The 16,257-nt window shown below is 51.7% G+C and overlaps 1 protein-coding gene across 14 annotated transcripts in view; it reads right to left on the bottom strand.

Annotated features, from left to right (window-relative positions):
- The window catches only part of ANKRD11 (ankyrin repeat domain containing 11), a 182,502-nt gene that overhangs the window by 29,003 nt on the left and 137,242 nt on the right, over positions 1 to 16,257 (bottom strand). For 7 of the 14 annotated variants that reach the window (XM_063108910.1, XM_063108902.1, XM_063108901.1 and 4 more), the window contains 2 exons: positions 13,488 to 13,635; positions 1,880 to 2,018 (listed from right to left, as the gene is read on the bottom strand). In XM_063108910.1, coding sequence (XP_062964980.1) covers positions 1,880 to 2,018; positions 13,488 to 13,574 — 226 coding nt within the window. In that variant the 5' untranslated portion in view covers positions 13,575 to 13,635. Of the gene's footprint in view, positions 1 to 1,879; positions 2,019 to 13,487; positions 13,636 to 16,257 lie in introns of those variants that run through there. The other 7 variants (XM_063108905.1, XM_063108904.1, XM_063108906.1 and 4 more) reach the window with 2 other exon arrangements.

The following is a 16,257-nucleotide window of genomic DNA, read 5'->3' as shown; positions in this document are numbered from 1 at the left end:
ACAAGAAAACTGTATATTAGAACGGGCCTCCAAAAGGACAGTAAACACAGAAAAGCAAATGTCACATTTCTTATGCATTTTTGTGTTTCCCCGCCTTCCCCTAGGCCCTCGCCTCAGAGAAGAGTACATAGTGAAACCACAGGATCCCGGGAGCACTTGGTGCCCCGCCCGGGAATGTGCTAGAAATCCCACAGAAAACGGAAAGGGTCTGTGAAGCAGCAGCCTGGCTGGCAGCTGTGCAGGTGCCAACCACTGATAGACAGATCGAAGAGCCCCCGGGACACTGGATGAGGCCTCTCTCCACCCCAGGAGGAAATGGGCACTGAAAGAAACCTGACCAGTCAGGACAGGTGGGCATGCCCTGGACATGCACCGTCCTGACCAGCAGGGCCGAGCCCATCCGACAGGGGGTGCCATGTGGCTGTGGAAGCATCACCTGGAGCAGGCCACATAGCCCTCCCAAGAGGCTGCTGCACTAACACTCACTGCCTCAGTGCTCACAGCATGACTTCCAGAGTGTTCTCAGAAACATCTCGGAGATCTGGCACGAACCCCCACATACCACCATCCAAAAAGCCAATAACCAAGATGAACACAACACTCTTGAGCAGCCAGAATTGGCACAGGTGCCCAAAGTAGGAAAAGGTAGATGTTCAGGCCTGCTCTTACATCTTACATGCACACAGCACCCCCACGAGCCCATGGCATCCCGAGCCCCAGGGGCCACCAGCCTCCATTCTGGCAGCTGGGGCTCCTTCCCGGGGTGCCTTATCTGCCCCCACCCTCTCTTCCCACTGCCAAGAGGAACACCCACCCCTGCTCCATTCTCAGCCCATCAGACCCCACGTCTCTGCAATCTTCCTGTCCTCAAATAAGCCAGCCCAATGGCAGGAGCCACACACTGGCTCAACCTCCCCTGGCATCCCATGTGGGAAACCAGCCCACGTGGTTGGCCTTTAATTTTTTGCGGCTGATCAGTGCAGGGATCCAAACCCTTGACCTCTTCTCAAGTGAGCTGATCTGAGATAACAGGCCAGCCCTCTCGTGGCCTTTAACCACAGTCTTCTCCCAGCTGCCCTGAGCACCACAGGGAAGCACCTGCGACCACCACAGGATCCCAAAGGCCAAGTTTTCTGGATGCTGCCAGTACAAGCTGGGATGCAGACTCTCCCCGCCAGGCTATTCTCCCCGCCGCTTCTCCTCAACACTCTCCTTTACTCTCCAGTGTTTCTCTCATCTCAGGATCTGCCGCTTTCCCCATCTGATATAAAACCCTTTCTGGGCACGGCTTCTGCTTCTCATCCTACGGCTACATTCTTGGAGTCTGGGGAGGCTAGAGACAGAGCCCAGGGCCAACTCAGAGCTCTGCAGGCTCACCCAGGCTGCAGAGAGAAGCCAGATGACCAGCAGGATGGGGAGGCCTCTGGACTTGAGGATTGTCCAACATAAGAGGAAGCAGGGCCAGTGAGAGAGGTCTGGGCACACACCTGCTCTACCGCCTCAGCACCCACTGTGCTCAGGAAGACCACACCAGCTCCCACTCCCTCCTAGGATTCCTTCTGGCTTTCTTTACAAACAAGGGAGTTTAACTTATGTGCCTTTGAGGCCCTGAGGGGACCATGCTTTTCCTCCCACATGAAACTTCCTGGGACTGAACACAGCAAAGGCCTGGAGCCCTCAGGGGATCAGCCCAAACCCACACCCACAGCTGAACCAATGCTGGGCAGGGAGGGTCTCCACACTGCAGAAGCTCTGGGGGGAAGCTCTCCTATCAGCTCCACATCAGCCTGCACGGGAGGAAAAGAGGTGGCCCGCTGGGGCCCATCTCCTGCCCGCCCACCATGGTCATGGTCATGGTCATGGTCCTGTGGCCTGGTACCTGTGTCCGAGTCCTTCTGCTCCCCATTGGCCCCCACGGTGAAGGGAAGCTTCCTCTTGGTTGTCCGCTCTCTCACCTCCTTCCCTCCATCACTGCGGTCCAGCTTTGGGGTCTTGGTTAGAGAAACTTTATCTTTATCCTAGGGAAAAAAATGACATCATTCCCAAATTAAATCCTCAAAATCTTCTGTCTGCTACAATTTCCCTTCATGTGCCAGGGAAAGCAAATCTCTCACTTGGCAATCAGCAGCTCCTCCTGCCCCCAGCTCACGCATGCGGAGCCCGCCAGGCCCCAAGGGCTGGTTGCTGACGACAGGGCCTTTGAGCAGAAGCTTGAACTTGTCTGTGGCCCTGGCAATGACCCCATGGCAACCCCACCTCTTGTCCTACATGCACACCAAGAAAGCAAACAGGGACACAAGCCGCTCCCTGCCCACCGTTCCCCGGCAGCAGTAAGCACAGAGCCCCCGCCACTCACCCACGGCAACCACGGCCTGAAAACATTAAATGGAAAATCCCAGAAATAAACAATTCATAGGTTTTAAACTGCACGCCATGCTGTGCGGTGTGATGAAATCTCGTCCCGTCGTGCCAGGGACACGAGTCACCCTTCTGTGTAGCTGCCCACCTGCGGTCATTTAGTGCCCACCCTAGTGACCAGATCAACTGTCATGGTGTTATGGTGCTTGCATTCCGTGACCCTCATTTTACTTCATGATGGTCCCAAAGCACAAGAGTGCTGAGCCTACTAGTTTACAAATTAAACTCTCTCGTGGTATAGACAGGGTTTGGTACTGCTTGCAGTTTCAGGCATGTACTGGGGGAACGTGTACCCATGGATCAGAGCGCTGTTACAATGAGGGAAAACAGGAACTTAGCTTTCGAAAGAGGGGAGTGCTGGCGGATGGAGCACAGGGCTGGCGGGGCTTTACTCTGGAGTGAATCCGCCTCCCCGTGCCTGCAGCCACAGACGTCCCTGCTCCCTGCACCCTGCATCTCTGCCTTTTCTGCTGTGAACAAGGACTCCCTAGCTATTCTGGATGCCCCCAGGCAGACCCCGCCCTCTCCCTAGGCTGGACTACCACAGGGCTGTCAGCTGGGAGGCCTGCAGGTGAGTCTCTCCTGCAGGTGAGGATTGAGGAGCCCCCCCCCCCCCCCCCCGCCCAAGCTTGCTGATCTTGGGCAAGGCTTGAGCTCTCTACCTGCCTTGGTGGCATCATCTGTAGAATGGGGCACAGTGTCCCCTTCCTGTGAGCTGCAAAGATGAGAGAAGGGAGCCCAGAACCCGGCACATGCACCCCCGCTCAGGACACAGTGTCTCCTGAGCATGTCACGTGAGGGGATGTCTCCATCTGAGGCTCAGAGGTAACAACATGCACGAGGAGACAAGGAACGCAGAGCTGGGGAAGGGGGATGGTGAAGCAGGAGCTTCTTCACTGTGACAGAAATGCAGCTGCAGGAGCTGCCGACCACATGAGAAGGGACCCTTTCTCACCAAGCAAGGTGGGCACTGCAGTTGCCAGTCAGACACCCAGGAGGGACCCCCAGACCCCAGGCTGACCTGGGTGGAATGCTCAGTGGAGCTCCACAAATCCTACACATGGACTGCACGAGGAACAGGCAGCTCCGGCTCCCTGGACTCCCTGTCCAGGTCTCAGAAGGGGGCCCCGGGAGCCATGACCTCCCTCACACAGGAAGCCATCACCCACTGTGGCGAAGGGCAAGTCCCAAGAAGGATGTGGTCCCCAAGAGTATACTGCTCCCTTCTCCACCAGCAAGCCTCCTTCCAGAACTTTCCCCAGGTGAGCTATTGGCAAACACTGTTGCCAACACCGCCCTCAGAGCACAAGAGGCTCTCAAGCACCCAGGGTTGAGACATCCACCCACTCCTGGGAGAAGCCTGAGCCCTGCCTCAGGGGCAGCCCCCAGCCAAAGTCCTACCTCCCATAACCATGGAGGATCTCTGCCAGAACATGCTGCAAGCCATGGGATGGCAACACCATCCCAATCACAACCACAGAAATATCACTCCCACCCTCCGCTGGACACAGGCACACCTTGAGACAGCATCCTGGGAGTGCAAGAGGCATGTCCACACTGCGCCACCCCGGCACCAGAAGAGCAGGACAGAAGGCATCGGTAAGAACTCTAGCCTGCAAACACCTTCCTACCAAGACAACTGCCTGGCCCTGCTGGTAGATTTTACCAAATATTTTATGAAGAACTAACACCAGTCTTCTAAAAGTTATTTCAGAGAATAGAGAAGGAAGGGACATTCCCAGCTCATGCTGAGGATCCTCTAACTCTAACTCCAGAACCTGATAAGGGTTGCTCTGTAAAAACTATAAACCAATATATTTAATGAACACACAAAAATCCTGAACAGATATCACCAAACCCGATCTGCAAATACATTAAAAAAGACAATGCAGATGATAAATATAACAAAGAATTGAAAAATGCAAAAAAATTTTTAAAATAAATGTAAATCATCACACGAAGAAAACACAGGGCTCTTCCAGGGACGGCACCCAGAGGCCCTTCGGAGGATCCACCTCTAACAAAACCAGACTGTCTAAACCCCTGGTAATAGAACCGTTTACCTTCACACCAAGAAGGTTGGGAAAGCACCAGCATGTGCATGTGGCATGTGCCCAGGCAGACTTCGAGGGCTGCTGCTGTGAGACCTGAGGTTTATATAAGGTCACCTACAGTGAAAAAACATGTCAGCAGGGCCTACGGTGGTTCCCTGTGTGACAAACGTGTATGGGATAGGACCAAGCATGCTTTCCTTATCGAGGAGAGAACTGTCATGAGGGTGCTGAAGGTGCAAGCAGAGCCAGAAAGCTGAACTTAAAAAATGAAGCTTTTCTGGCTGGCCAGTCAGCTTGGCTGGTTAGAGGTTGGTGCTGATAACACCAAGGTTCAGGGTTTGATCCCTGTACCAGCCAGCTGCCAAAAAAAAAAGGAAAACCCATACAGAGCACACACCCACCTGAAAGGCTTACACTAGAAAAGACTAACCCTGCAGAGGCTGATAAGGACTCAGTGCTCCTAGTGAGAGGTGATGGGCACCACCCTGGCGAGCTCACGTCCACTCTCTACTCTGGAGTGTGAATAGGATACTCCACATCAGCTAAAAGGCGCAGGCACACACTCCAGCACGGACACGCCTTCCACGAGCCGCTCTCACGCCCTCAGTAGTCACGATGGAAACACGTGCACCTCAACCTCAGGGCCTTCTCTGGAGTCAGGTTTGTCTCAATCCCTTCTTTTCTTTTTGCCCCACTGAGGGAAAACAAAGACACACTGACCTCACGACGACATGGCTGTGCACGGAGAATTCAAAGGAACAACTGACCACGCAAGTCCAGAAGCAAGTCAGAGAAGCTGCTGCACACAGAAGGTGGCTGACCATGCACCGCAGACAATTAGGAAATAGTACTGAAATAACACATTAGTGTGACAGGACATCAGACGCATGGGAACAAATCCAACAAAAGATGTTCAAGCCCTCCACACGGACGATTACGAGACATTACTGAGACAAAGTGCAGACCACGTAACAATGGAGGTACCCCTCCTGCTCCCGGATCAAACAGCTCAACAATGTTCCTATGGCAATTCTCCCCAAACTGATCTTTACGTTCGAAGCAATCCAATCAAAATCCCCGCAGGCTCTTTGTGGAAATCAAACAGCTTACTCTGAAATGCATATGGGAATGTGAAGGGTCAAAAGCGGCAGAGGCAGCCCTGAAGAATGACAAGACTGGGCAGCTTAGACCACCAGGCATCGAGACTGCAAAGCTACAGGAATCAAGACAGGTGGCCCTGGAGGAAGGATGAAGAGCCCAAGGGTAGTTCAGAACAGAGAGCAGAAACCAGAACCACAACACAATGAGGGAAGAACAGTGACCACAGGAGTGTCACCTGACCCCTCCTGAATCCACATGACCACAATTGACTCCAGATGTATCGGACTGAAGAGAGCAGAGGAGAACATCTTCAGGACAAGGAGACACCAGAAAAACACATAAAACCAGGAGATAACACTACACGCTCATCAGAACACCGCCACTGAGTACTGGCAAGGATGTGGATCAACGCTGCTTCTGCGAGTGCAGAACTGGTACAATCCCTTTGACGAGCTATCAGGCCATATCCACCAATGTGGAAAAAACCCCAATGTACACACGGTACAACAGTACTCTGTTATCTGGAGAGAAGCCAAGTGTTCATCAACAGGACAATGAATCAGTTGTCAGACACTGACACAACAGAATACCACACAGCAATAGGGTAAGAGAACTACTGATAGCAACAGAAAACCCACAAAAACCCCATAAATCAGATGTGTTGAACAACTGAATCCTCCTACATAAATCTCAACAGTCAAAACTTATCTGTGGTGACAGGAGTCAGAAGAGAGGTTGGTTTTGGCGTGGGGAGGTTCCTGGTTGGGGATAGCACAGCAGGGCTCCTAGCATGCTCTTGACGCTGTTTTTCATCTGGATGGCAACCATCCCTGGTTTTTATAGTGAAATATAAGCTCAGGCGTGCATTTATATTTCAATTAAGAAGTTCACAACAACTTTAACTCGCAGCTCCTCACCCTGACCAGCTGTGCAGAGAAAAGCGAGCTGGCCGTGCACCTGGAGTCAATCAGGGGCTGGATCCCAAGCTGCACACAAGGGAGCATGCGGCAGAGGAGGAGGATCTTGCTTCAAATCTGGGCTCAAAGCCTCCCTGTGCAGCCAGGCAAGGCAGGGCCCCTCATACAACCTCTGTGCTTTCCTTGCATAACAGGAACCAACAGCACACACTACAGAATATTTTTATTTCCTAAAGGCCAAGTACCTTAAACATGAAACTCCAGTTTCTTTTCTTTCTTTCTTTTTTTTTTTTTTTTAAAGATGACCGGTAAGGGGATCTCAACCCTTGGCTTGGTGTTGTGAGCACCACGCTCAGCCAGTGACCCAACCAGCCATCCCTATGTAGGATCCGAACCCGTGGCCTTGGTGTTATCAGCACCGCACTCTCCCGAGTGAGCCACGGGCCGGCCCTGAAACTCCAGTTTCAAAGCACCTCCTGTCAGACTCTGACATGCCCTAAAATCCACCACAGTAGTAACTACCACAGCCTGAGGACCAGGCAGTGACCCCATCGACATACACTGCAGAGAGGGAAAAGCTGGTCTTTAGCCTCCCACCACACCATGACTCCCACGCATGGGACAGCACATGGAGAGGAGGACAGGAGCTGCACGAGCCATGTGCCAAGTGGCCCTGGCCCCGGCACACTCAGCTGAGCTCCCTCGCCATGGCCAACAGCAAAAGGATCCAGTAAGAACAAAAATCGTATTACCCACCAAAAACATAAATATGTCAGTTCAGTGGTTCCAGCTCCATTTGTTGAAAAGATCGTCCTCTCCCAACTGAAGTGTCTTGGCGTCTTTGCTGAAATGCGAATGACAGCGTGTGTGTGAGGTCTGCCTGTGGACCCGCTGCTCTGTCCCACTCACTGATAGGCCTGTTCTTGCACCAATGCACAGTCTTGTTATTGTAGCTTCACAGTGAAAACTAAAATCAGGTAGTTTAAGTTCTCCAATTTTGTTCTACTTTTTCAAAGAGGTTTTGGTTATTCTAGATCCCTTGAATTGTCATATAAACTTTGGAATCAGCTTATCAATTTCTACAAAAGCCTGCAGGGATGTTGACTGGCATTACATTGAATCTATACATCACTTGGGGAGAGATGACATCTAAACAATTTTGAGAGTTTTCTGACCAATGACCATGTTAACTCTCCATTTGTTTAGGTCTTCGTTAATTTCTCTCAACAATGTTTCGTAGCTTTCAAGGGACAGGTCTTGGAGCACATCTTTTGGCAAATTTATCCTATGATAATCCATATTTTTGATGCTACTGTACATATTTGAATTTCAATCCCCAATTGTTCATTTTAATATTTGGAAATACACTTTTGAGAATGCCCAGGTGGTTAGAGCATGGTGCTGATAACACCAAGGCCCAGGGTTCAATTCCTGTGCCGACCAGCACCCCCCCCACCCCCCAAAATTCACTTTTGCATACTGGCTTTTATTTTAACACCTTCCTAAACTCACTTAATTCTTGTAGCTGTTGTGTAGATTCCTCAGGCTTTTCTCCACAGATGAAATAGAAGTCTTTGTGAATGAAGACAGATGGTCTACCCTTCCTTTCCAGTGTGTGTGTCTTTCCTTTCTTTTATCTGGCCGACTGTGCTGCATCTTTCTGCTTGCTCCCAGCCTTGGGTAGAAAGTGTCTGGCCCTTTTCCACTGAATGTGCTGTTGGCCACAGGTTTCTCATGGGTGCTCTCTGTCAGGTTGAGGGAATTCCCCTCTTCCTGTTTTGCTGAGAGTTCTTCATCATAAATGAGTGCTGGACCTTGTCAAATGTTTGTGCTACATCAACTGATAGATCACATGGTTTTCTTTTTTAGTCTGTTAATACAATGAGTTAAACCGATGGATTCTGAATGTTTAAACAACCTTGAATTCTTGGTATAAACCCTATTTGGTCATGGTATATTACCATCTTTATATACTGATGAATTCAATTTGCTAAAATTCTTCTTTAGAAACCTTATGTCTATGTTTACAGGAGCTACTGGTCTGTACTCTTCCTCATTGTAGCACCTTTGTCTGGTCTTGACATCAGTGTAACACTGATTAACAGCTGGATGTCTATACACAGAACACGAGCCTCTGCCCTTACTTCAAACCATACACAAAAACTAGCTAGAAACAGAGCACAGACCCCCATCTAACATTATAAAACGCATAGAATAGGGAAAAATTCTGTGATGTTGCATTTGCCAAGGATGATTTTTTTTAAAAAAGCATGAATCCTAGAAGAAAAAATAGACTTAACTTCCATGGAAGTTAGACAAGAATGAAGGAGAACTGGGGACTGACCACAGCAGCCCACTCTGATGGCAGCAGGGAGCCACACTGCCACATCAGGGCCCAGAGTCAAGGGAATTTTCTGAAGCTGTTTTCTAAAAATGAGAGGTTTGTGCTTTATTCTGTTAATTAAAATCAGGAAGAAGAATATAGAGAAAGGAGGACAACACAGGACTTACACTAGTGCAATGTGATCTGACACCGAGGTGCTTGGCATTCACAGAATAAAGCTGCTGGGCACCCAGAGTGGACAGCGTGCTGCAGAAGCTGCAACATGGGGGACACGAGGCCACTCCTGCAGAGCTAGCCCTCTGCAGAGGGTGACAAGAGGCGCAGGCGCTGCTGCATGTGTGCTGGGGCTGGGGAGCCGGCACCAGCAAACAAGCAAAGCCACAAGGCCACTCTCAGTGACGTGCTGGCCAATCACCCAGGACTGGTCTGGGAATAGAAGAGGACCCACACTTGGAAAGCCTTGCTTCCTCTGTGATGTTTCTCTACTTCCTTCTCTGCTCAGGACAAAGAGAGACAGAAATCCCAAAGGCCAGCAGTTATTCTCCAGAATTCCACCCAAGATGCAACGGCCTGATCTGTCAACCACCAAGCCTGTCCAAATCCGAGAAGGGGTCAACACTCAGGCTGGGGCCCGGGTCCAGGGAGGCTGGGCTGAGCTCTGGGCTCCTCTGTGGTATCACTGTTGGACACACCCTCCCACCCTTCCTGCAGCTGTAAAAAGGACGGGAAGCATGGCCATGCCCAATCCGCCTGTGTGCAAGCCTTATCCAAGACCCACCCAGAGCCCCAGGAGGAAGCAGTGCCAGCCCAGGCCACACTACCCTGCCCCCTCTAGCCTCCACACCAGTCACTTCTGTAGCCACTCCTCCTGGGTGACAGGGGTGGGGGCGGCCAGGAAGAGGTGGGCCTGTCAGCCTCACAGCAGCCCTGGGAGGTTTTCCACTAAGATCAGCTTGGAGACCCCCTGGATATTGAGGCGTGTGGCACACACAGCACGCACATGGTTCCCAGATGAGCACATGCCACCCTTGAGGGGCTCACGACAATGCTGGTGTGACTGGAGGCTGCCTCTGCCTCTCCTCTCTGTTGGGTGTATGCACTACCACGGGAGAGTGGCCCTGGGCACCCTTGGCTCCTTTGGACCAGAACACCCTCAACAATGAAGGGTTTGCTGGTTCCTACCAAGGCTACTTCAGCCCAGATGTGGCAGGATTCCGTGGGTCTGCTGTGGTGAGAGCGTGTTTCCTGGAGTGGGGTCCTGAGCAGAGACCCTGCAGAGGCCTTTCTCCAGTGCACCAGCCCTGTGCTTGCTGACGTGTCAGCAGCAGGGAGACCCTGCCAAAGGGCAGGAGGTATGGCACGGGGACGCACTGTAGCATCAGGTGCCCCGTTTCTGTCATCCATACACACATGGCTTAGATCATGATTCCTTTGGAAAAAAATCTAAAAATATGTTGCTTTTGATAACATGGAAGAGTATTTGAGGAGAACAGTTTATGATGGAAAACTGGGCAGAACCCATTTCAGTCACCTATCAACAGCAGGACTATCACCTTTACGCCGAGTTTTGCCAACTTGGGATCCTCTACTCCCCAGGAGCAGGGCATTTGCAAACAGCAGCTGCAGCCAGGAGTGTCTTCCTGGGCACCCTATTTAGAGTTACTGTTTAGGGCTGGCCTGTGGCTCACTCGGGAGAGTGCGGTGCTGATAACACCAAGGCCACGGGTTCGGATCCTACATAGGGATGGCCGGTTGGCTCACTGGGTGAGCGTGGTGCTGACAACACCAAGTCAAGGGTTAAGATCCTCTTACCGGTCATCTTAAAAAAAAAAAAAGTTACTGTTTAAGCTAAGAAACCTCCACTAACACTGAGAGCTCCCACCTCCCTGTTATGTAGCATCTTCAGTGTTGAAATTTGTCTGCCTCCTTGAGGAAAATGTCTGGCTTTATCTTGGGTAGTTTAAAAAAAAAAAAATAGGACATAGCTATCTTACTGGGGAAAAAAAACAAAGCCCAATCCACACATCTCCCACGGCAGATGTGTGAACACAGCCTGCACCGACACTGTCAGAACCAGGTCAGCTCAGCCAGTCTCCTCTCTAAGGAAAAGAGAATTCAAGCCAGCATAGAACACACATCGATGCTGGGGGCCTGGGACAGTGGTGCAGCCAGTGTGGCCTCTGGATGGGGAGGCCCTGCAAGACCAATGTGGCCTGTGTCTGCGATTTTCCTCTTGGTTGGTGCCACCTCTGCAGGTCAGTGTTATCCACACTGCCCCTGCCTGGACACCGCCTCTATGCAGCTCCACCATGTCCAACCAACTGAAACATTACCTCCTCGATAAAAACCTCTGAGACCCAAACTGGGAAAACTAATTATCCTCCTCACTGCTTATTTACCTTTGTCAGATCAGGCCATCAGGAAAAACCAGAGTGACAGAGATGACTCATCTTCAGCGTCAGGGCTGGGATTCCTTTCCCACATGCCTCCTGCATGGACCCAAATGCAAGGTCCGGGAAGAGGCCACCACTAGTCCCCACCTAAACCTTTAGGGCGCAGAGGTATGGCCCTTTATGAGGCGTGGCCAGTACGCATTCACTGGCTTGTGGCTACATAGCAGCTCCAGAGCCCACGCGTCAGCTCCCAAGGGCAGACCCAAACACCTTTGCTCCCAGAGCACAACCTAGGCACAGAGATGGCCCAAATCTCTTACAGGTATTTTGGAGTCCTGGGACCCCAACTGGCATCAACCATGTGGACACAAGAAGTTTTGATCCAAACCAGGCAAGCAAGACCACACGGCTCAGCAGGCCATTCACGCTCTCAAGGTAAAAGTACACCACGTCCCATCTCTTCGCAAGTCAGCTGCAGCTCTCTCTGCAGAATTCTCCACCAAATGAAAGCAGCATCTGCCAAGACGCCGAGGCCGGGAGGCCACTGATGGTAGCTGCAGAGAAAACAGAGTAGAGACCCAGGCTGGCCAGGGAGGGCAGCCATGTGCATAGGACTCGCATCTGCCCAGAGCTGAGCTGAGCTCTTCCCATCTGCTTGTGGAGTTCCAGGACCCAGCCCAGCGAGGTGCAGGAAGCTGAGGCCCAGGCAGCAACCGGTGCTGTGGCAGGACACCAGCAGTGTCCCAGGTCAGAGCTCACTCCTGAGGCTTCAGGGCCCCTGCCAGTGCACTCTTGATGTCGTTCATCACAGGTGTGGAGCTCTGGCTAGAGGCTGGGCAGGGGCTGCAGGCCTTTCACAGGACAGCACCGTCCGTTCCCTCCTGCTCTGCACACAACTATTTGATTCTGCTGCACAGAAAATCCATACACAGACCTGGAAACCATGGTTCTATCAAGAGCGGCTTGACCTATGCCCAACACGTTGGGCTCTTAGCCACCAAAGAGTGGGGACTGCCAGGAAGTCTCCCTGCATCCCCAACTGCCCCGTGACTCCCGCATGCCTGCCCCTCCACCAGTTCCATCTCCTCATGAGCCTGAGCGCATGCCTGTCCTTGGTGTTAGACGGAGACCCTCTGCCGGGCTCACAGACATGTGTGGTGCTGACCAGGCACAAAACTCAGCCTGCCCAGTATCTCCCAGCCACAAAGCCCCCGGCTCCTGCACTCAGGACAGAGCACATGGACACACTGCCCAGACCTGCAAGGTCTTGAGGGCACGTCAGGTTTTACTCTATCTAAACAGCACATAAATATGCCTGTGTTCACAAACTGCCTTACATTTCACCCAAACTAAAGGAACTAAATCACTCTACTCGTTAATTTTTACACATCTCCAAACCCAGAGCCTTGTCAGAGACACTGAGACAGGCCATGGTCTTGGGACCTTCTTTCATAATCCAAGTGCTTGGACTGGGGGGCAGGAGACGGATCCTGAAGCAACACTCAAACAACTTCCAACCAGGAGCTTCGGTGAGGGGACCCTGCCCCCCACCCACAAACACAGGACGAGACGGTCACAGCGTGGACTGCCGGCCACACGGGCAAACCAGGCAGGAGGAGCAGACAAGCCATCTGCTCCCTGCTGCACTGCACGGCCTCAGCTCCTCGTTAACCCCACAACGTTCCCATTCCTACTATGGAAATCAGGAAACCGAGTCTCAGGACAGACAACTGACTTGGTGATGGTCACACAGACAACACAGGGCAAAGCCTGAGTGTGAACCTCATCCTGTCCAATTCCAAGTTCATGCTCAGGGGGCACTGCAGGACGAGCGCAGCCCAGACCCAGCGTCAAGACGGTGATAAAACATAGCGGTTTAGGATTTATACTGTTTTCCAATTTACACTAAGAATAAACCAAACTTGGAAGTAAATTCTCCAGCAGCATTTATAGTCAGGATAACTGAAATTCAGTTAAATGTCTCATGGGTCTCACTGAAACCACAACAGAAATGTGCAGCCAAATGGAAATTACCTCGAGAGTGATTTCTGCACATAACCCTACTATGCAGTGCCTGACTCTGGTCACCAGATAAGAAGCACGACCTTCAGAGAAGCAAGGCTCACGCCCACTCCTGGCTGCAGACAGAGCTCAGCAAGGGGGCCAGGAGCAGGTAGTGTGTGTCACTGAGGCCACGCACCACCTGGCTGGGAGAGCTGAGGGCAAGCATGCTGAGCGCAGGGAGGAGGACGCGAATTACCTTTTTCCCGGTCTGCTTCTCCACCATGTCGTTGCTGAGGGGAAACTCTTCTTGCTGTGGTGTTTTAGGACACCCACCCTTGGGCATCGTTCTGCTCCCCTCACCTGGTCTTCATTTATGCCTCCATCGCCTCGTCGTCAACCGTCTGCTTCGAAGGAGAGAACACAGAGGGTTAGAATTAGCTGAGCTCAGAGGTGGCACAAAGCCCAGGCAATCTCACACCAAACTAAACAGACTCAGCAAGTGGACAAGGAGCTGCCCGCACTCCACACTAGGACCCAGGTCAGCACAGCTTGTCTCAGGACATCCCTCCCCAGGGGTCATAGCAACAGGAACAGCAGCCACACTGTGTGCAAGAGAACGAAGGGCAAGCACTCCACAACATCAGAAAGGAACAGCCTGCAAAGGTGATGGCCATGTTCTGGGTGCCTTGGATCTCAGGCCCCTCTAGCACAAGCCAGATCCAAGAAAGGGTGGGACTAAGCGGGTCTCAAGAGTTTCTGCCCCTGCTCTACATGGTCCAGTGCCACACAGAGGTCGCAGTCCTGGTCGCAGTCCCCTCCCCTCCCTCATGGGGAAGGTCGCAACACGCGGTACATGCCACCAACCCATCGTGGCCTCTATCTCTCACCAGTTGGGAAGCAGCTCTCCTCTCCCACAACCCCCGGGGAAGGTCTGGAGGACAATCACTTTGCTCTTTGGAAAGCACCAAGGATTGTGTAGTTAGCTCAGTTGGTTAGAGTGCAGCCTAATAACACCAAGGTTGGATCCCGGGACTGGCCAGCCGCCAAAAAAGAAAAACAGAGGAAAGGACTAAACACACCCAATTCCCTAACTTCTCCCAAATAAAATGTCCAGAGGGTAGGCCTGTGGTCTCTCTAAGGGAGTTCCTCGACGATGTCCAGGCAGCTCCACGGTCCACTCCAAGCCCACAGAGCCAGACCCTTCGCCTGGGCCTGAGGCTCCTGGCCACTGTTTCCCAGGAAATCCTGGCACATGTGCTGTAATAATGTGTTTTATCTTCTGTATTTTATGACATTTTGGCATTTTAAAGAGCTTGCTGGCCAGGGTGAGACCGCCCCTCCCCAAGCTAGCCATTTCTTAGAGCTAGCCAAGGGCTCGTATGCAAGTCAATCCCAGGCACCAGGAACCTAGAGACCAGCCCTACAGCACAAGGCCACAAGTTTCATCTGGACTTGCCAGCCCTGCCCTGCCTTTCCAAGGAAACCCCAACAAAGGCTGTGGCTGAGATCTGCCTCCTGACCCCTGGCATGCGGTGGCCCCTTTCTGCGGCCTGTGAGTATAACACTCTTCTTCTTTCCAAGCCTCATCCTGGTCTCTTCCATGGCCATAGCAACTTGACCAGGCCACGTCCAACACGGGCATCCTGGGAGCACATGTACCCTCCCCACCCTCCAGTCTCAGATCTGCTCTGAGCATCATGTCCAGGCTCTTCAGGTGCACTCACAGGAGGAACAGGGAGAAGTCAGTTTGCTCCATCTTTCCAAAAGCCACTGCCTCCCCACTGACATCAACTTCATGTCACAGCTGGAGAACACTGTAGACAAACTATGGCATGTGCATTTTCTCATGTCCTCCTACCGCAGTGACATTCCTCAGTGCTACACCATTTTGGACAAAGCACTTTCTATAACTAACTGGCCTGGATCTAATAAGCTCTGGCACGTATGAAGTGCTGTGAGCAGCAGCCCATGTCCTCTACTGCCTGTGCGCTCAAGATCACGCTGCACATCACCACCCTCCACCTCCAGGCTTGCAAGATTGCGAGAATCTTCTTCATAAAAACTTCTGGAGAGCCTGCCCTTTTTTTCCCCTCGAAATAACTAATAAAATCTCACAAAGTATCCTCTTAGTACTTAACTGGTGCTGTGGAGCGGATGACCCCCAAAGCCCACTGAGATGTAACTCCCATTGTGACAGTGTTAAGAAGTTGGGAAACCCTATTATGGTAGCTGGAAGGTGGGACCTTGAAGAGGCGATTAGATTGTGAGGACTGTGTCCTAGTGAATGGATTAACCCATTGATGGTTTAATGGTGGTCATGGGTGTGGTTCTGGGGGCCTTAAGAGCACAGTGAGGAGGTCAGCCTCTGCTTGGCCATCTGCCATGCGACAACCTGTGTCACTGTCACCACCAACAACGCTCTTACCAGATGTGTTCCCTGGACTTTGGGACTTGACACTCTCAGAAACTGTAAGCAATAAATATTCTATTTCTTCGTAAGTTACCCAGTTTTGGGTATTCTGTTCTAAGTAATAGAAACGGACTAAGACAACTGGCATGAGAACCCGCCTGGAGTCACCTGGGGGGAGAGACAAGCAAGACTGACCGCTTTACACACCTCCTGACACTTCCGCCCACCATTCAGTGAATAAGTGTTCCATCCACACTCTCGGGAGGTGAAGAAACTGTGTTTTTCTCTCTCTACTTGAAACTATGAATTCTACATTCTCCTCTAGCTTTTCATCACAAAACTGGAACATCTCAGCCTGGAGAAACGGTATCTCAGCACCTGACTAAGCAGAAATAAGAGGATTATAGCGAAGTTAAGATTTTTTACATTCCTGGCTGTGTCCTGTCAGGAAAAATCAAGCAACAGTCAACTGTCCTAATTCCAGATGTGAGTCTGTGGACCACCATGCAGGAAAGACCCAGAACAGCCCCAGCATGTGGACTCCACGATTCTCAGAGCCTGACCTCACCATCTATTTGGTGTCTAGAGCAGAGTGGCATACGACGGACCCTCCTTC

This window comes from Cynocephalus volans, chromosome 10 (assembly GCF_027409185.1).
Source record: "Cynocephalus volans isolate mCynVol1 chromosome 10, mCynVol1.pri, whole genome shotgun sequence".
In the NCBI taxonomy this organism is placed as follows: Eukaryota; Metazoa; Chordata; class Mammalia; order Dermoptera; family Cynocephalidae; genus Cynocephalus; species Cynocephalus volans.
Note: the sequence above shows the minus strand (reverse complement) of the source record. Positions and strands in the feature narration are given on the sequence as shown.